Source organism: Heterodontus francisci, chromosome 1, assembly GCF_036365525.1.
Source record: "Heterodontus francisci isolate sHetFra1 chromosome 1, sHetFra1.hap1, whole genome shotgun sequence".
In the NCBI taxonomy this organism is placed as follows: Eukaryota; Metazoa; Chordata; class Chondrichthyes; order Heterodontiformes; family Heterodontidae; genus Heterodontus; species Heterodontus francisci.
The window spans coordinates 123035182-123057332 of NC_090371.1; the positions used below are offsets into that span (position 1 = coordinate 123035182).

Consider the following 22151-nt stretch of genomic DNA (forward strand, 5'->3'; position numbering starts at 1 on the left):
CTTGCTTTAAAAAACAATTGGAGACTTTGGCTGGAGAGAGACATTAGCATATCAACAGACAGTACTTCAAAGGACAAAGGGGCTAGTCCCTGCTCCAATTTAATCCACAATGGACTTTTGATTACTAGACATTGAAGCATTCCAGGTTAACTACTAAGATGGCCGAATACACAAACAGATGTGGTCAGACCAGTTTAGTCACATAACTGGCTGACTGTTGGAGTTGTTTGAATTTTGCACTTGCCACAGAGTGTTTGAAAATCAGAGGGCTGTTCGCTCCCGGACTGGAAAAGATCTCTCTCCTGTCTGCTTTCATCACACTCTCACGAGCTTCGGAAACCATTGAAGACATATGAACCCCAAGAGAGAAATGTCTCCTACAGTGAACAAGGTTTAAGAAGAATACTGGGCCCCAACAAAAAGCAAGACTACCTGCAATCAAGGACCCTACAGCAAGCTCAAAGCACAGTAAAAAAAAAACCTTTTCAGAGATTGTCTCAAACCTCTCCATTTTATTTTCTTCACTTTTCTGTCTCTATTTGCATGTTCTTATCGCGTGCGCATGCTAGTCTGGGCGCAACATGTATCCATAGGTGTTAACCGAATTAGAGTTTGTTTAAGGTTTAATAAATGTAACTTTTCTTCTTTAAACCTAAGAAAACCTGGTGTGCTGCTTTCTTTGCCTTATAATTGGAAAGCTGTGAACAAGGATTCATAAAGGGGGAGCTCAAAACATAGTGTGTTTAAAATTAAACCCTGTTACAATAAGACCAGGTGAAGATAGTAAAAGACCCCTAGACACCTTTCTCGCCTGGTCGTAACACAAGCCTCCCTAATCTCTGAATTAATACTTCCTGCCACTTCCTTGCTACTAATAGAAGACTTATGGACAACTCCCAGAACAGTTTTAAGTCCTCTCCTATTCTTCAATTCTAACTATAATACATAATTATATAGTTTTCTGACATAATGGAGGTAAAGCTTTTGCCTGATTTGAAGAAATCGGGTAAAGGGCTTCAGACACATTATTGCCAAAACTCATGAGTTAGAAAACAATGTAACAAAGCAATTGCCAAACTTAAACAAGATATAACATAGACACAACACAAGGTCCCTTAAAGCTCCCATTTCATTGAGATCAGAATAATTTGCATTAATCAAAAAATCCAGAATATTTTGTAATACATTCACACACGCACACATTATCATTGATGAACAATGGGTGTAGCGAAGGCAATAAAATGGATCCTTGTACTAGTGGGGAATGTTCACAAGTGCAGAATCCAATTTTCTCAATATAAAAAAGTGTCAGTCCGAATTGCATCCATCACCATATGTTGTTGCTTTTTTGGCAATGGAGCGTATTAATTTCATATTCAGACACATATAAAAATAAAACAGAATACATTTTTGAAAAAGATAATGCTGCCTTGTACATTGCTCTGGGACTTATACTTGGTTCCAGAAGTAGTGAGTATCAAGCAGCCCTAGTCTCTGGGTTGCCCTCAGTCACTTAAACACTGCTGTAATCACAGTAAAATAAGTTTTTCAGGACATGCTTAAGTTCAAATGAAAACTGAGTGAGAAGAGCTATGTAATGTTGGCACACTGGAATCCTATGGCTGGATCAGTTTGTGCTTGGAATAGAGCACCTGTTATCCAGATCCAACTGTACCACATTTGATAAGTAGCCTGGGTTGAAAATTGAATATTTTTCAAGGTTAGCCCAGTTATACTTAGGGGAGAGAAACTGGGAACATTTTTCAGACCTTGCCCTCAGGGGATTAAATGAGCTGGAACGAGTGCATGAGATGGTAAATGTTGTGCCACTAGTTGAAGGAAGAGGACTAATGATCCGAAGAACCTTTCCTCTTTCCATACTTACATTCTTACTAGTAAAATAGTGTTCTCCTGATTTGTAAATTGTCTGTTAAAAGAACAAGGCAAATGTTAAATGTACTTACTCTACTTTGTGGAGGAATCCAATTCACGGTTACCGCATGGTTTACATTTTTTATTCGGCATGCCATCTGAAACTTCTCTCCTTCCTTCAGCAACTCCTTATTTACCTCCACAGTGATTTCTGGGGCTCTCTTGGGGACTGAAACAATACATGAACACTTTATTTATGAGTTATTATTGCTGACATAGAATAGTGCTCTAATAACTGCCTCTTTCTGCTCCAAAGCAGTGAATGTACATCCCATTGGGAACCAACAGATAGCACTTTATACTAGAATTTTCAAAGCACTGCTCGTATTCATCTTTTAGTTCATGCAATTAAATATTTATTCAACTAATGGAATTAAATATTTATTTTCATTATTACAAAATATAATGCTGATATGTGCTGAAATATATGTTCCTCATCTCAAATGTGAAAATCAAAGTTTAAGGCTGAAAATCTTGAAAGTCTGCATTTTCTATAAAACATTTTCCTGATTTTACTGAAAAATTCACAAGAGAGCAAACTTCCTTAACCCAGCATTGTGCAAAGCCATGTGACAGAAATTGTGTTTCCTTCTGATAGGGATTTTGTAGAGTTTAATGAAACACTGTGTTTCACACACTCTTTTCATATGTAACGAAAATACAAAGAGATGTTTCTCATTTCTGTGAGAATAACACATTCCTTTCTTTCCTTATCTCAATAACAGCTTTTCACACATAGAGGGTTCCTCCCAGTATCATGTCTAATAGCTCAAACCTGCATTCTCCCACAATTAATCTTTTTTCTAAAATGGTATATTACTCTCTAATGTGCTCTAGAGAAAAAGTCACAAATGAAATGTCTCTTTAATATTATATAGTTAGCTTGGCATACTTGCTGGCTGTACTCCTACCACACAGTCAGAAGGTTTTTGCATGAAGCCTCATTGTGGAGTGGAGTATATTCTAGGTTCGCACTTGAGTTCAGTGCTGAGGGAGTGCTATATTGTTGGAGGTTCTATTGTTTGGATGAACTGGTTTTTTTATTCACTCGGGGGATGTGGGCGTCGCTGGCTAGGCCAACATTTATTGCTCATCCCTAATTGACCTTGAGAAGGTTGTGGTGAGCCGCCTTCTTGAACTGCTGCAGTCCATGTGGGGTAGGTACACCCACAGTGCTGTTAGGAAGGGAGTTCCAGGACTTTGACCCAACGACAGTGAAGCAACTGCAATGTAGTTCCAAGTCAGGATGGTGTGTGGCTTGGAGAGGAACTTGCAGGTAGTGGTGTTCCTATCTATCTGCTGCCCTTGTCCTTCTAGGTGGTAGAGTTTGAGTGTTTGGAAGGTGCTGTGTAAGGAGCCTTGGTGCATTGCTGCAGTGCATCTTTTATATGGTACAACTGCTGCCACTGTGCATCAGTGATGGAGGGAGTGAATGTTGAAGGTGGCGGATGGGATGCCAATCAAACGGGCTGCTTTGTCCGTGTGTTGTTGGGGCTGCACCCATCCAGGCAAGTGGACAGTATTCCATCACACCCCTGACTTGTGCCTTGTAGATGATGGACAGGCATTGGGGAATCTGGAGGTGAGTTCCTTGCCGCAGAATTCCCAGCTTCTGACCTGCTCTTGTAGCCACAGTATTTATACGGCTGGTCCAGTTCAGTTTCTGGTCAATGGTAACCCCCCAGGATGTTGATAGTGTGGGATTCAGCAATGGAAATGCCATTGAACGTCAAGGGGAGATGGTTAGATTCTCTCTTGTTTGAGATGTTCATTGCCTGGCACTTGTGTGGCGTGAATGTTACTTGCCACTTATCAACCCAAGGCTGGATGTTGTCCAGGTCTTGCTGCATGTGGACACGGGATGCTTCAGTATCTGAGGAGTGGCGAATGATGTTGAACATTGTGCAATCATCAGCGAACGTCCCCACTTCTGACCTTATGATAGAGGGAAGGTCATTGATGAAGCAGCTGAAGGTGGTTGGGCCTAGGAACATGAGGAACTCCTGTCGCTCTGCCTATAGAAATGATCTATGCTAGGGATGAGGGGTTCGTGTCTTGGGTTTCAGGTGTATGGGAATCCCGCTCAGTTGGTATTCTCCCAGCACAGCAGGGACCATAATGCTTCAGGGCCAAGATCTTCAAGTCATCAGGAAGAAATTGTACAAAAAAAATAATGCCACTATGCTGAGTATACAAGACTGGAACCTTTGTAAATTATGCTGTTACAGAATTATTTTATAAATTTCAATGCTTTTCCAATGATCCTTTTGTTTGGATGTATTTCATGGCTAAGACTCCATCTAATCTCAGGGCTCTGATTGATGATACACTCTCCTGTCTCACTGGCACTGTAAGTGCCAGCTCAGAATAGCAATGGCAATAAAAAGCAGAAAAAAGACAAATAAAAATTGCATTTTCTCCAAGATATGCAAAATTATGGCTGAACAGCAACAGAGAGTAGCTGCACTGTAACAGGGAACTGTGAACAGCTAGGTTACATTTCATTTGCCTACTTCTGCTCCTCAGTACGGTACAGGTCAGAGTTACTGGCATTTGGAAATTAAGGTCTATTATATACATTTTTAAAAGCTAAATGAAACCCATTTTTAATGCAGTCCTGCCAATTATACAACATTGTAAAGACACCAAAGCCAAATCAGGATATCTTAATGTTTTGCATGTATCAAAAGACACAGTGGCCGGAGTTTTACGCCTCCCAAACGAGCGGTCTGGTGACTGGAGCTGGGGGGTGGGGGAGGCGTAAAACTGAATGGGAGATGGGGGTGGGGTGCGGGGGGGTTGGTGGCTGTTCCTGACCCACTCCTGTCCCGGCTGCAATTTTACACGGGGTGGCAGTGGCGAGAAATGGTCCACACACCCCAGGCCAATCAAGGCCCTTAAGTGGCCAATTAACTGGCACTTAAGGGCCTCTGCCCACTGCCACAGGTATTTTACCCTTGGCTGGTGGGCGGCTGAGGCCTCAAAAAGCCTGCCTGGTTTTCTTCTTGCCGGCTGGGGGTGGGGCCCTCCTGATTGGGCACCCTGTGCCCCACCGAGTGCCGCCCCCGAAGCCCCAACCGTCCCCAACGCACAACACTCCCCCATCCCACCTTACTGCCCATCCCCCACTTGCCTCACCAGGGCCCAACCCATTGTCCCCGGCAAGGCCCTTAAACTTAAGTCCGGAGCTATCCTTCATTTTCCTTCTGATGGCTGGGTGTAGTCACAGCAGTGGCCACCACACCTGGTGGCACTGCTGGGACTAAGAGCTGCCGGCCCTGCTAATTGGCCGGCATCTCCATTAGGCGGGACTTCCTGCCTCAAGGAGGTGGAAGTCCCGCCCAAGACCAATTAAGGGCCTGGGGAGTGTAAAATCCCAGTCTGGCTCCCCAGGCCTGGCGGAAGTGGGATCGCCACCGACTTTTCAGGCGGTGGATGGGGACTCACGCCCAACAAAAGTTTCCAGCCAGTGAGAGTTATTTATCACACTGGATGTAACAGAGAATTTCACAGGCAAACTAAAAGCAGACTAGAGTCTGCAATATTACTCCACAACTGTGAGTACTCAACCAATGCTTGTAAATACATATACTACAATCTCATAAAATGCCATTTAAATTCAATACAGCAGATATTCTGGCACCGCCCCTCCTCTTTGCCTGGCACCACTGTCTCATATGCTATTTATCAGCAATGTTACTTTCTCTAATAGCATCCAAGGCAACCCTCTTTGCTCAGAATGTAGTTTCACATAATGCTAACCATGGTTTAATTTGTGCAGAGTAATGATGAGGAGCCATGCAATACAATAGGAAATCGCCAGGTGGGCTGAACTTAAAACACAAGAGCAACAGAGTTGTAAATGAGTTATAACCGGAACCCTACATGGGATGTAGATCAGATGACATTTTTTTGTACCAGCTCCATTACCTACACATTCCTTTCGGGGTTAAACTGGCATTCAATATGTGGCCTGTGGACAAACTGCAGCCTTTGCAAGCCTCTAATTCAGCCCCCAAGACTGAATCTGATTTGATTTTGTGTTCTCTGTCTTCTTACAGTAGAAGTGATTAAAAAATACATTTTCTCCATGTCCCCAACTGCTTCAGTTCAAGCCTAAATCAGCTTCTCTCCAACAAAAGACATCAATGGAAGGTAGAGAGCAAACAACAGCTCAACACTGGACTAGCCACGGTTCTATATGGCATATTATTGTAATACACATTGCCTGGTGGAGTGGTGAGGGGAGAAGCTTAAACCACACTTGTCTTTATTCCTCTGTTATCATAAGCAGCTATTGGAAGATGGATTGTGGCATTTTTCTCCCATATATCAAGAAGAATAAATGAGGATGAGGAAAATCTGAGCAAGGAAATGAAGACCTAAGCTGAATGGTTCAGGTAAATCTGATAACACCATCATGTCTGACCTGTGGAGTGCCTAATATAACTGGGCGTAGTCCTTTTTAAATAACTGTTCGCACAATATAAGCAGCAAAGAAACCACCCTTTGAAACTGCTTGTTACTGAATCACTTTCCCCAACACTTGCACATAAATAATTACATTCTAAATAGTGAAGACTTTCAGATACATTATACTTCCTTAAAAAATGACAAATGATTACGACTTCAGATTTTCTCTTTCTTTTCCCTCGACCTGCATGCATACCTCCACTCCCCATCCTCCACCACCACAAGTTAGTAAATAGTAAGGTTGCAGATTGCAGATTGCCTGACTTTCAGGATCTGATTAAGACTTCAGAAGAGAATTGGTTTGGAGGCAATGCGATTCGGGTAAATTTCTTAATTTCAACTATCAACATTACATTTTAAATACTTACATTACAACAATGACCATGCTGGAATTTTACAGCCCCACAGGAGCTGGCTGGTGCCTGGGGGCTTAAAATTAAGTTTGGGGGGGCGGGGGGTCTACCATTCCCGTTGCTTTCCCACCCCTGCTGTAATTTTATGAGCAGTGGGGGAGGTAACAAATGGCCCATCCACCCCAGGCCAATTAAGGCCCCCGTCCTCTGTACCAACCCCCCCCCACTCCCACATTGCCTTGCTGGGGCCCAGCCAATTGTCCCCAGCAAGGCCCCACACACTTACCTCAATTCCGAAGCCTCCTCCATGGCTGCTCATCTCCCTGGATGGAGTCCTAGCAGTGGCCACCACTCCCAGTAGAGCTGCTGGAGCAGAAGAGCTGCCGGCTCACAGATTGGCTATCAGCTCTTGGAGGTTGAACCTCCAGCCTTAGAGGGGTGTAATTCCCGACCAAGGCAGATTGAGGGCATGGGCCACGTAAAATCACAGCGTGGCTTCCAGGCCCACCCCTGACTTTCTGGCCGATGGGTGGGGCCTCCTTCCCAACGTAAAACTCTGACCTCACTTCAGAAGTACTTCATTGGGTGTAAAACATTTTGGGGCATCATGAGGTTAGGAAAGGAGATATATATAAATGCAATTTCTTTCCTTCTTTCTTTCTACTCACACACAGGGCACCCACACACATACAAAAATGCACGGAACACACACACAGAGCACACACAATCTGTAAAGCACATCCACACATACAGGGCACAGACAAACTCTGCACAGGGCCCAACTCCCAACCCCACAAAAGCACAGAGCACACATACCCACTCATTCTGTACTTGGCATGGACACACGCAGGTCACCCACACTTTGTCCAGGGCACACATAATCTGTCCAGGTCACTAACATTCTGCATACACAAGTGCATATTTTGATATTAGTAATGTAAGCATGTTTGTATAAAATTCTGTCTATCATTTTCAGATATTTCAATCAATGCTGCATATAAACCTGATACACTCATCACCCTGATTGCTCAATGAACTACCCACTGTAAAGTTGAGTACTGCAGATCCTAAAGACAATAAAAGTCCAAGGTTCAATCCCTGGTCAGCATTGAATTAGATGATTTCAGCCAGGACAGAAGGAGAACAATGGGCCTCTATTCCATGGGCTCCCAGGATGCAAGTTGACAGCAGCACGATGCACTCTATCTCAAAGCTGTCCTGATCTGCAGTTTCATTTCATCCTTCAGCTCATCCGATGTTTTATCAAAAAAAATCCTTTCAGATGTGAAGGATCTCAAGCTTCAAAAACTTATGGGTACCAACGCCCCTCTGGATTCTTTTTCTCCATCACGTTAGCATTTCTGTTAGTTGACATATGGCCTTCTCCCCTGGTGTGACCACACAATGGACCAGGATGTGGAATTCATGGATATCTTTTGATGTCTGGATGGGTACCATTCTGTTATGATGTGGCTACTTCACATCTTCTTTGTCTCAGAAGAAACCATCCAATTCAGGAATGTCTCTTGATGGTTTCAGGATGGGTATAGCTAACACCTTAGTCTGGAATGTATCCTTTTGACCTTTCAAGACAGTGAAGCAGTTTTTGAATGCACAGGTCAGGTCATCTTTGCCGCACATTGTCCACTTTTTAAAGGAAAAGTCCATTTCAAAGAGTCCACATTGAATAAATTTCATATCTTAAAAGTTAGGAATATGATGTCTTTACTGGGCATGACACAATGAAATTTAAGATAGTTTTCATTAATTAACAAAACATCCAAATGTGGGGATTTCCCAGGATTCTTGTAATCCCATATGCCTTTTAAACTACTTTATCTGCCTACCCTGCCACCTTCAATGATTTGGGCACATACACCCCCAGGTCTCTCTATTCCTGCACCCCCTTTAGAATTGTACCCTTTAGATTAAATTGCCCTTCCTCATTCTTCCTATTTTACACTTCACACTTCTCTGCAATAAATTTCAGCTGCCACGTGTCCACCTATCCCATCAGTTTGTTTATGTTCTCTTGAAATCTATCACTAACTTCCTCACAGTTCACAATACTTACAAGTTTTGTATGATCTGCAAACTTTGAAATTGTGCCCTGTACACCCACGTCTACATTATTAACATATATCAAGAAACAAAGTGGTCCCTGTATCAACCCCTCTGTACCTTCTATATTCAGCTTGGTTCTCATTTGTGTTAGAAACCTGACATCTGTCATACATACCATTTTTCTGCTTCATCTTACTCTCTATCTCTTTCGTCATCCAGGGAGCTCAGGCTTTGGTGCCCTACCTTTCCCCCTGCTGGCTGGCTATTAAGTATCATTGGATGGTATGTGATAGTAAATGTTCACACCAGTCTGACACACAGAGGTGATGTGCTACAGGGGAGGTGTTCAGGAAATGGGAGGAGAAAAATGGATTGTTGATGGAGTGGAATTCTACCATCAAGTGTGTCTCAGTTTACTATCTGTTTGTTGTCTCTTTCCTTTGTATCTGCTCTCAGTGTATATCTTTGTGTGTGCCTTTCTTTTCTTCTTTCCATTTTCTTTCTTTGCTCCTTTGCCTCTGTATTAAATTCAACACAGCTCCTTGGTGGCAGGATTGGGCACCATTCTCCCCTCAAATCTACCTGAACCATTGACCATCTCCTCTTTAAAGGCAGCCCATTGTTGCTTTACAATCTTGATTGCCAATCTTTGATTCCAATTAACCTGGGACAGATTTGTTCTCATCCCACTGAAACTGGCCCACCTTGAACTAAGAATTTTAACTCAAGGTTGCTTCTTGTTGCATTAATGCTAGTTCCATGAATCTAAAGCCTTAATTACCTGGTATTATCTGCAGTTTGAATTGTGCTGATTTTTTCACTATTCCATCCTTTACAGCAGTGCAGACATAATAACCTTCAAAATGTCTCTTCAAATTAATGATGCTTATGCCAGTGTAGATGTCAGCAGTATAAGACAGGTCTTTGGGCATGGATGCTCCCTTAATTCTCTCCAGTCTGAGGTTTTCAATCTTAGGGGTTGTAACTCGACAAGGAATAACAGCCTCAGCCCCTTCTGTTCCACCAATGAACATCTGCCTCGGTGATGGAGTCACAAACAAATTCTTGGGGTCTTAAAAAAACATAGAAAATGTTAAATTTGAAGCAGAAAATAGTTTCAAAATGCTCAGATATTTAAAGCTAAATATCATCAGCACTCAGGTTTCATGGCTTTCACAATGTTATCATTAAACTGGCTGTCAAAGCAAATGTTATTAATCAGCAATATGTGAAATACTATCATTGTTCCTGGATACAGAACTCAACTATGAAAATTTCATGACTAGGTAAATTGAAAAGAAATGAAATGGTTCAGAAAGATGCATTAATCACAGAGTTTTCATTGCCAGGAATTTTAGTTTTGTATGCCATCTCCCTAAATTTACCCTACTGTATCTCAGAATGCTCTAACACACTGCACTTTACAATGGGGAGATGCAGATCTCCTGTACTGATTCCCCACACCTTGAGCTACTGATCCCAACTACAGTACCAAGAGAATTTGCTGATTTGGAGGCCATCAGTTAGGAATACAGGAATAGGAGTAGGCCATTTGGTCCTTCGGGCCTGCTCCACCACTTGATAAGATCATGGTTGATCTGATTGTGGTCTCAACTCCACTTCACTCCCTTATTTATCAAAAACCTACCTAATTCGGTCTTGAATAAATTCAATGACCCAGCCCCAGAAATGAGAAAAAAATAACCAGCCTTCCAGATCGCTCACATATATCTTCTGGTGGCTGGCTATTAAGTAGGTATGTGACAGTAAATGTTCACACCAGTCTGACACACAGAGGTGATATGATACAGGGGAGGAGAAAGGAAATGGGAGGAGAAAAATGGATTGTTGATGGAGTGGAATTCTGCCATCGAGCATGTCTCAGTTTATTATCTTTTTTTTGTCTCTTTCTTCTGTATTTGCTCTCAATGTATATCTTTGTGTGTGCCTTTCTTTTCTTCTTTCCATTTTCTTTCTTTATTCCTTTGCCTCTGCATTAAATTCAACACAGCTCCTTGGTGGTAGGATTGGGCACCATTCTTCCCTCTGCTTTCCAGTGAGAAAAACAAAAAAGGCCATTGGAGAATGGGACTATCCCATCTGATGTAACAGCAAAAGACAGAGGCCCTACTCTTTCACAAAATCAATGCACTTTCGGATGGTTTATTTATCTGCCAATACCTTTCTTTTATAGGAAAACAAAGATGGTTTAGGCCATGAGATGAGGGAAAATTTCTTCACTCGGAGAGTTGTGAATCTTTGGAATTCTCTAACCCAGAGGGCTGTGGATGATCAGTCACTGAGTATATTTAAGACTGAGATCAATAGATTTTTAGTTACTAAGGGATTCAAAGAATAGGGAGATAAGGCAGGAAAGTGGAGTTGATGTACAAGATCGGCCATAATCTTATTGAATGGCGGAGCAGACTCGAGGGGTCGTATCGGCTACTCCACCTCCTACTTATTATGCTTTTATAGTTTAAATTCAAGCCTGTCCACCAGTGAAGGATTTCTCCAACCAGTGGATTTTATTCTCCCACTCTGTTAGCAAAAGTGTAGGATTTTTGCACCAGTATAAAAATCAGATTGGAATAGGAACATTTATTTTATTGATGCAGCAACCTTTGTTTGCAGACACTGAAACTTACCTTGGTGACGCACTAAAATAAATGGTCCAAAATTAAATTTATGAAAATCACAGCAGAAGCATCCTTAACCCAACTGCTTCCAATATTTTGGGTGGGTTTGCCCAAAATACATATAAGGCCAACCTAGTAACTTACAAAAGCAGAGGACAAGCTCCAAAACAAAACAAAAACTGACAACAACTTAAAAACAGCCCTGAATATAGGCTTCTGCATTAGGGTCACTGCTTTAAGGTGACTGAATAAGGTAAATTATGATTTATTACATTTGATTCCATCATTTTTAGGAGTGTTTTGGGATCATATATCACAATTCAGATACTTTTTCTGCAATACAACAAACCTAAAAACCTTGACTAAGACATTAAATGAAGTGATCATTCAGCAAGTGCAATGGGACATTGAGTATTTTATAATTTAAGCTGTCCAATATATCTATTACTTTTATTGTAACAAACAATTAAAGTGGAAAAGGATGTATTTTTTCATGTGCTGAATATAGAAATGTGTGGAAAGGGACAACTTATTTCCTGAAGAATTCTTGGATATTTCCCAGGAAATGTGATTTTCCTACACATTTTGTGCATTTTGGAATGTACTGTGATTCGTAGAATTACATAGAAACAAGACATTTGGCCCTACTGGTCTATGCTGGTGTTTATACCCCACACGGGCCTCTTTCCACTCTAATTACCTCTTTCCACCCGGCCTGCCCATATCCTTCTATCCCTTTGTCCACCATATATGTGTTTAAAATCATGAAGGGTTTAGATAGAGTAAATAAGGAGAAACTGTTTCCAGTGTCTGAAGGGTTAATAACCAGAGGACATGGATTTAAGATAATTGGCAAAAGAACCAGAGGCAACATGAGAAAAACCTTGTCAGGCAACAAGTCGTTAGCATTTGGAACACACTGCCTGATAGAGTGGTGGATACATATTCAACAGTAGCCTTCAAAAGGGAATTGTATAAATTCTTGAAGAAAAGATTGCAAGGATATGGAGAAAGAGCAGGGAATGAGACTAACTGGATCGCTCCTTGGAAGAGCCAGTGCGGACTCAATGGATTGAATGGCCTCCTTCTGTGCTATACGATTCTATGATATGTGCATCAAGTCTCCCCTTAAATGCATCAATGCTACCTGCGTTGAAAGATCTTCATTCTCACCACACTCCATGTAAAAGAATTCTTCTGAAATGTCACATTTGAACTGTTAGTGGTTATCATATTTACTGCCTCTTGATCTGGTCTTACCACAAGTGGCAACAGTTTCTCCATATTCGCCTTATGAAACCCCGTCATACTTTTAACAATCGTTATCAGATTGCTTCTTAGACCTCTCTGTTCCAGAGGAAAAAAAATCATCCTGTTCAATCTTTCTTGATATTTACATCCTCTCAGTTCTAGTAACATCCTTGTAAATCTTTTTTGCTTCAATATCCTTTTTGTAGCATGTAGACCAGAACTGCACACAATATAAATTCAACATTACCTCCTGACGTTTGCATTCTATTCCTCTAGAAATGAACACTTGTACTTTGCATTCTTTAAGGCTATATCAATTTGTGTCGATATTTTTAGTGAGTTATGTATCTCACTGCTCCTCGCCCCATTTAGTTTTTTATGCTTCAAGGAATAAATTACCTTCTTATTCCTCCTACCTCGCTATCTGCTACTTTGAATCTCATTTGCCATTTATCCAATTGTGCAAGCCTGTTTATGTATTTTGGTGCAATCCTCCGTATTATTAGCTATATCACCCAATTTGGTATGATCTGCAAATTTCAACACCATACCTCCAATTTCTGAGTCCAAATCACTTGTGTATACAGTAAACAACAGTGGTTTATGCTGCAAGAGCTGGGATATTTTAAAAGTTTAAAATATTTGCTTTATTTGACTCTGAATTCAATCATCATCAGAAGATAATAGAGTGTGAGCATAACTCTGCAGGCCTGCATGTGCAAATACCTTAGCTGAATGAAATATTCATGTAAATAATAATGATTGTAAGCTTACTTCTAACATAAAATTATTGAAATAGATGTAAATAACACAATATTGTAATTCAAAGAGTGTTTATGTAAAGAAAATAGCTTTAACTTGTATCTTTATAAAACTCAAATGCGGGAAGACTTCTCAGTGTACTTTATATTAAGGAGGAACAAATAAAATCATTAGTGATTCTAACTCAGCACTCTGCAAAAAAAGGATAAAAGGAAACTAAGGAAATTGATTCTGCTGAGAACAACTACTGACTGTGGGCTGAATTTTAATTGCTGCCACGTTCCTTGGCAGCTTGCTTTCAACTCAACAGTCTTCTGACACGTGGGACATCCACCTGCAGGCAAGTTTATTAGCATGTAATTGAGGTTCATTTAAATATTCAAATGAAGGGCCCGCTGCCAGGCAGTGGGGGGGCTACACCGAGGTCCCCCTGCCACCAGTAATATCTCGACGTTACAGATCGAGGCGAACCGCTCCTCGCAACATTTTACCGACCACGCGCCATGACCCGCAGCATCGAGGGACCGGTAAAATTCAGCCCACAGTTTTATGCTGAATTTTCCATAAAGAGCATTGTTTAACCAATAATCACACTTAAATTCACCCAGTGTGTTAGACCTTCAATTCCAAAAGAAGAATTCTTAAGATACATTTTCAGTCTCTGCACTTCCACATTCAGCCTTGCCTGTTGCGAGTACATATCAGAAAATCACACAGGTGCAGTCCTTAAACTTTTGCCCATTATGTGTCAGGAACACCAAAGTGAAAAATGTATATTTTAATTCCAACACTAAATGCCAGACCCACCAGTACAGGACACATAGGTTCCCACAATCTCTGTTTAGCACTCAAACTTTGTGAATATGCACAAACAAGTAAATTTAGGGGCATCCTGGGATGGCTTTTACTGTTAACTGCTGAAGGCAGTAGAGCCGCAGATTTCCTTGAGCAAATGCTGAAACCCAGACATGTATGAAGGCAACATAGCCCCTTTAAATCTCCGTAAAGCAACTTAGAACATTTCTATACATTAAAGGCATTATAATAATGCAAGTTGTAGCTGTTGGTCAACTATGGCTAAAGATGGGGATTCCAAATGTCAGTATGTGGGCACATAGTACCTCTCCTGCTTGGCATCCATTCAGGGACCCTTCTCTTTCAAACAGTTCAAAAAGGGGGTTTACCATATGGAGACCCATTAGTGCCAGTGCCAGCGGCAAATAAAATTAAAACAATTGGCACTGAAGCTCATAAGAACCTAATTGCCAGTCACAGTACTAGCTTTTGGACAGAGCTGTTCACTATTCTGCCATTAACACTCTCTCTGGACTAATGCTTTGTCTTTTAATACAACTGTTAGCACTCCTTTTACCTTTGTTCTGTGACATCTTTGTCATTTAATTTCTCCTGCCCTCTGCCCTATCACACACCTTCCCTTTTGTTCTTCTTCCCTCCCTCCCACTTTTCACTTGTTCAAAGCCTATTACATTTCTAATCTTTGCCAGTTCTGATGAAAGGTCACAGACCTGCAATGTTAAGTCTGTTTCTCTCTCCACAGATGCTGCCAGACCTGCTGAATATTTCCAGCATTTTCTGTTTTTATTTCACAATACTGGTCAGTTTGGACAATAAAAAGCTGCCTCCACCTCTTTCTAGGAATGCTGTAGTGCAAACTTATGGGGATGATGCCTTAGAGTGGCACACAGGGCAATATTCCCAGTCATCACCTCATGCAGCATCACTTCCACTTTAGCAGCTATCAAACAGGGTTCTGGGTTGCTCTATCATATGCCGGTAAACATCTGACTGCTTCTCAAATTTGCTGTTCATTCATTTATGCCTCTCACTTCTTGATCTCCTTCCTGTTGAGCATTAGCAAAAGCTGCTGATGGTTTGAGATGCATTTAAGTTTTTCTGAAGACTTTCAGAATGGTTTTCACCCTATTGTCACAATTTACCTGAATTGTCCCCACTTCCTTAAATTTCACTTACCTGCAGTTTTTTTGTCCCGTTTACCTGACCAAATCAGCACCTGGATTTGTAGATATTTATACAAATGGCCATGAAATTTAAATGCTATTAACATACTACTATTTTGGCGAGACTGGCATGATCTCTTCAACATTTTCAACTGATTCACACTGGTAGACGAAAATCAACCCCACTAAGTCTTTCAGACTTCAGTAGTTATCTTTCAGAAACCACTTGACAAAAGACTGTTATTAATTGGACCTGGTTTACCTTCCACAAACATGTAAAGGGAGCTGTTCTCAAAAGAAATGCGATTTTGGCATATGTATCGGCCCGTATGCTTTGGGTCTGCTGACTTGATATTGACTCTGTTTTGATTGATGGCTCTTTTTGCACTCGATGGAGTTACCCATTTTACGTCAGACCAGTCTGTACATTGAAGATTAATGCGATCACCCTTTTTCTTAATCAGCGTGCCATTCTGTGGTTGAATCAAAGGTATAGCCACACCTGCACAAGAAACGCAAAAATTCTGTTACTTTTAGCGGCTAAATAATATTCTACACATAGTTTATTTTTGATCAGTAAAATTTATATTTCATTGATTGATAGAGAGGTATATGTGGACAGATACAGTAAACTCTTCTCATAGAAAACACTCTTTGGGTTTGACTTCATGTGCTATTTCTAAACAGTTTTCTTAATATACTCAGCAATGTATAGTTGGGACTAACATTAAGTGATCACTGCAGATAAATGGTTTTGCTTTCCATATGATATTTAAGCACGTACATCATTTATATTTTGTAATGGCTGTCTTGCCACAAATTTTTTTTAAACATTATAATACACAGTTTAGAATCAATGTTTCCTCTTCTGCTGGTTTATATAAACATAAAGTATAACCCATGCCTTATGCACAACAACCTCTAAGCCTATTTTAGACATTTCCAGTGCCCTAACCTTTCTGTCGATACTTTTTGAAACCTGTAATTGCCAGCAACAGTACAAAGAGTTCAAGTTTAGCTCCCATTCTATTCTGATTACTGTGAAAAGATGAAGTTAATTTTGCATTGGGACTGGAATCAGGTTTGTGGGGGCTGAAGCTGGTGAGGAACTGTTCAGCAGCTTTTAACTCCTGGGTCTTGTTTGCAAGCTTTGACTCTTGACTCCTGCCCAAAGCTGCAGAAATGATATCACTGCCAGCAGACACAAGTCAAAATTGGTGAAGGGTCAAGCTGCCACCAGAGTGGATAAGGTCCCCAGCAAGGTAAGTAGCAATTGGGAGCAGGGGAGATTTTGGCAAGTCCACAATCGAGCGAGGTGAGATGGGCGGGGAGGTGGGGGGCGGGGTGGGTAGGTACGCAGGGTTGGTTGGAGCCAGGGAGGCTAAGGTATCCTTATAAATTATAAGAAGAAGGACTTACCTGAGCACATAAGGTTTGTGCCACAGGCATGTGCCAAAACAACATCGGGCCATAGTCAGGCCCATGGTTAAAATGGCATCTGTGTCCCGATGATGTCACAGGGACACAACACTGTCATTTAAATTAATTCTACTCTCCTCTGGGGTAAGCAGCTTTCTCCTGCTTGAAGACAAGTAAAGATGGTGGATTGCAGTGCAAACCTCTGATCATCTTACCTCCTGAAACCTGCCCACATCTTTCCCAAGCAAGGAGTGAGGGTTTGAAAGCAGCCCTTATAAATCAAGGGGAGTATTTACTTGTTCAAATAGAGACTAATGGATAATACAATGATTTTTGAGTGGTTTTAACCTTTATTACTTTTCAAATAATTTAGCAGTGGATATGCAGGGCATTTTTTGACAGAAAGACGAATGTAAAACAACATAATGGTTCCCATTATTTATTCTCTAAGGGGGAAAATTTTGATTGCATAGTGCCATGATGCTATGCAGACATAGATCGATTCCCCGGGGGCAGTGTGCACCATGGGTCACTACCTGCGCAGCCTGCACAGTTCTTCAATTATATCAATGATATCACCTTCAACCCTACAGCTGGCTTATTCACACGGCTTACATGAGTATAGAGTGGGACATCCATTGAACTTTATACCTACGCTTAAAAGTAGCTTAGCAAGCGTGCTACACCTGATCTCAATTGTGGCACATCAGACTTTGATAGATATTATCTACTGTACAAATTCTGTTCTTTAATAGTTGAACATTAGAAAGCATTGGATGGAAAAAGATCACTTGGCTCTCAAAACTGTTTAATCTACAAATAAAGTACAATCTACCCTATTGTGAACTTGACCCCAAGTATTTAATTTGTTAAGGGAAAGCTCTGCATAAATACTTCCTGGTGTCCAAAGGTGAACTCCAAAAACTACTCATCTGCATCTTCATTGTCTTCAACTCAGTTCAGTCTATAATGTTGTCACTAGGATTTCACAAAGACATTTTATTTACTGTGTCCAATTACACTGAGAAAAGCATCCAACAAAAAACAAGTACAGATTTTAGCCTTCCAAATATGGAATATACCCAGAGAGACTATTTTGAGCTGTATAACGTAAGTACTGGTGGTTGCAAGTCTATCACTAGTTGTGGTTGTGGTGGGAGCAATTTGAGGTGATAAATTAAGAGTATCATGCAACATTAAGGAGAATGGTTTAAGCGTGTTTTTTCTTCTGCTGAATCAATACCAAAACACTAAATATGCCTGGTGACGATGCTGCTATACATATCCATATAGCCTTTAAGTCTGCACTGAAGTAAATATTTAGACAGAGATTATATGCTTCATTAATGTTGTGAGCCCTAACTGTCCCATTTGAATTATAACATACAGTATTTCAAATCTTATGAACTACATTCAGTGCAGCCCATGCAACAATATAGCTTAAAATATGAACAGATATACACTTAGCAATTGCTGTGCAGTGAGCTAAAGCAGCTTGAAGCAATCAGCAGTCAGAAAATCCTTGGACTTCATCTGGACTACCTGCTGGAAACAGTTTCATGGGTTGTTCATCTGAACAGTTTGGAACAGTACAGAGGACCTACAATGCATTCTTGGGATCAACTTTGTGAAGCTAGCTTTATCAAGCTGCTCATGAAAGAGCAGTATAATATGGGATTAAGAACCATCCCTTCATCAACTCTTTCTTAGTCTAATAAACCTGATTTTCCACATGTCTTCTCTGCTCCAATGTTTTGCCTTATCCAGAACCTAAAGGGGCATTCCTGCTGTACTAGTACATTTTTATTTCTCACACCAAACATCCTTGGTGGCATCTCTGAGTGGAATAACCAATTTTATACAGTTTTGTGCAATGAGCTAGAAAATGGACTGGAATCCAGATAAACATTTCAGTCCTGATTTTATGATAATGGCAAAAATTGGATTTAAGCTGACACATCCTGAGGGTGAGCAGGAGCTCCTCCTCCTACTTTGAATAGATGACAACAAGAGGAACAGTTTGGCCTGCAGCACATGAGATTATTACCTTTGTGGTTCTGTGGCCTGGCACCAGTCTATCTGTTTAATGCCTGTAAAGCCTGATTCCATCCCTAAATGCTACCATTGGAAGATCTAGTCCAAGTATGTTCTTCCAGTTGGGAATGTCCACTCATTATATTGTTCCTGATAGATATCCCCTGATCAGAAGTGTCAAAATGCGATTAGTAATATAATCTATTTTTGAAAAATAGCTTAAGTACAATACCGATTCACTCGGATTCCGCCTGCTTTGAGGAAATGCTATACAAAAAAGAATTGAAAATTGTTCTTTCTTCTATTTGAGCAATCCAGATTATAGGACAATATGACAAAAGTTTTTATAATTAGGAAATAATTGAACAAGTTAGATCGAAGCAGGTTGTTTCATTTAGTTGAAGGGTCAAGGACAAGATGCATTGATACAAGATTGAACATAAGAGATTTAGAACAGAGGGCAGGAGAAATTCACTGCACAGAGTTACAAGACTGTGGAATTCACTTCCAAGGTTAGTGGTTGTGACAGAAGCCATGTCAATATTCAAGATTCAAGATTAGATTGGCTAGGTGAATGAAGGTAAAGGGATTGAAGGGGTATGGGATCAGGGTGGGTAAATGTGATTAAAACTATTTGTCCATGTTAAATATCAACGTGAACTGATTGGGTGGAATGGCCTGTTTCCGTGTTCTAACTTATCTTTACTTCTATAAAGTTCTCTTTTAATTAATGACCAATTGTGAAGCTACAAGTCACTATTTCCCTGGAATAATGTTCTCAATGTCTTGAAGCAACTGCTTACAATCATCAGATATTACCACATCAGTAGTTCAACAAACAACATCAATCTGCCAAATAGCACATGATGGCTAGGGGGCTGTATCTTCTGTGAATGATGTTTGCAAGGTATTTTCACTCATAATCTATGCATAAATTTGAAATAAAACATTCCATAACCAGTAAAATAAAATCAAAATACTGTGGATGTTGGAAATCTGAAATGAAAGGAGAGTGCTGGAAATATTCCGCAGGTCTGGCAGTATCTGTGGAGAGAGAAATAGAGTTAACGTTTCAGGTCTGTGACCTTTTATCAGCACCCCGTCTGATGTAAGGTCATAGACCTGAAACATTAACTCTGTTTCTCTCTCGACAGATACAGCCAGACTTGCTGAGTATTTCCAACACTTTCTGTTTTTACCCCATAACCCGGATGCATTTGAAGAACATTCCAGCACAAAGAAAATATACTTATTTCTGTGTTTTTTTTAGGAAGAACCCAAAAATATGTGTGGATGAGATAGGACTGTAAAGAATGCTTCTTAACCTCAGTTATAATCACTTTGATGCAACTCTGCTCAGGACTTTGTTAAAATCTTTTTTTCCATCGACACAAGTCATAAGAAGGAGTGTTTTGTAATGAAAATGGCCATTTCTCTGCAGCACTCTCCATCCTCTCTCTACAGATCACACTTGTTCCAATTTCATGTTCTGCATCAATGAAACAATTTGCCTCCAAATCTGCCAGTTTTCTTCTGTGGATACATTTTATCTTTACTTTTACAATTGGGAAAACCCCTTCAGGTGAACCCCCCAGGAGGGGGAGGAGACCTAGTTAAAAACACCTAAGAGCTTAGTTGAAACAAAGGGAGTTTAAGTGCAAATAATGGTCCAGTAACTAGTGGCAGAAGCTCTATCACTATCATTGTAAGCTATACAATTTCTGCCAAGCATAGGATCCACTCAGCACTCTGTACGGCTTGATGCTACCACAAATCAATTTCTGCATAAAAAAAAGCTTTTCATTCAAAAGTAGATTTTACTGATTCCTAACTCACCAAAGTGCACATCAGAAAATCACAGGCAGCCCACCCATGAGTTTCTGTTGCGTACTTGCAGCACCTTCTAAACCTGCGACCTCTACCACCTATAACAACAGGGCAACAGATGCATGGGAACACTAACACCTGCAACTTCCCCTCCAAGCCACACACCATTCTGACGTGGAATATAAACACCGTTCCTTCACTGTTGTCGGGTCAAAATCATGGAACTCCCTCCCTAACAGCACTGTGGCTGTATCTACATCACACGGATTGCAGTAGTCCAAGAAGATGGCTCACCACCACCTGCTCAAGGACAATTAGGGATGGGCAATAAACGCTGGCCTAGCCAGTGACTCCCACATCCCAAGAACAAATATAAAGAAATGCAAAATACCTCAACATATACAATGATTCAGAATGTCTCCTCAGTCTATACAAACACTGCACTGTCTATGGATCCATTCTTCATCAGCTCCAAGGCACTTCTTCTTCTTCTTCTTCTTTGGCCTCCTTGTCTTGGGAGATAATGGGTAAGCGCCTGGAGGTGGTCAGTGGTTTGTGGAGCAGCGCCTGGAGTGGCTATAAAGGCCAATACTAGAGTGACAGACTCTTCCACAGGTGCTGCAGAAAAAATTGGTTGTCGGGGCTGTTACACAGTTGGCTCTCCCCTTGCGCTTCTGTCTTTTTTCAATCAGTGCTATCCAGGAAGCAGAATCATTGCTTAAGCACCCCAATAGTCTGCTCAATCACATTTTATGTGGCGGCATGGCTCTCGTTATATACATGCTGAGCCCAGTTGCACATAGCAGATAGTCCTTGTCACCCAGGAGTCACCCTTTGGTTTCTTGTGGTGGCTCAAATGCTAATGGTACCATGGACTGGTGCAAAATAACGGCATCATGACTGCTGCCAGGATACTGGGCATTCACGTATGTGGTGCTCTACATATGGTTCGACACCAGTTGGACATTGAGGGAGCGAACCCCTTTGCAGTTGTAGGGGAGGCGGTGGCATAATGGTAATGTCACTAGACTAGTAACCCAGAGCCCCAGGCTAATGCTCTGGAGACATGGGTTTGAATCCCATCACGGCAGATGGTGGAATTTGAATTCAATTAATAAATTTGGAATTAAAAGGCTAGTCTAGTGGTGACCATGAAAACATTGTTGATTGTTGTAAAAACACATCTGGTTCACTAAGTCCTTTAGGAAGGAAATCTGCCATCCTTCCCTGGTCTGGCCTACATGAAACTCCAGACCCACAACAATGTGGTTGACTCTTAAATGCCCTCTGAAATGGCCTGGCAAGCCACTCAGTTGTATCTAACTTCTACAAAGTCTAACAGAAGGAATAAAACTGGACAGCCCACCCTGTGTCGACCTAAGCACCGGAAACGACAATGGCATGTCCAGATCTGTCAA

The 22151-nt window shown here is 41.1% G+C and overlaps 1 protein-coding gene across 1 annotated transcript in view; it reads right to left on the reverse strand.

Moving 5' to 3' along the window:
* Positions 1 to 22151, reverse strand: part of LOC137371994 (mast/stem cell growth factor receptor Kit-like) — a 103715-nt gene that overhangs the window by 75811 nt on the left and 5753 nt on the right. The window contains exons 2-4 of the mRNA XM_068035225.1: positions 15716 to 15955; positions 9604 to 9894; positions 1965 to 2101 (exon numbers count right to left, since the gene is read on the reverse strand). Of these exons, the coding sequence (XP_067891326.1) occupies positions 1965 to 2101; positions 9604 to 9894; positions 15716 to 15955 (668 nt within the window). The remainder of the gene's footprint in view (positions 1 to 1964; positions 2102 to 9603; positions 9895 to 15715; positions 15956 to 22151) is intronic.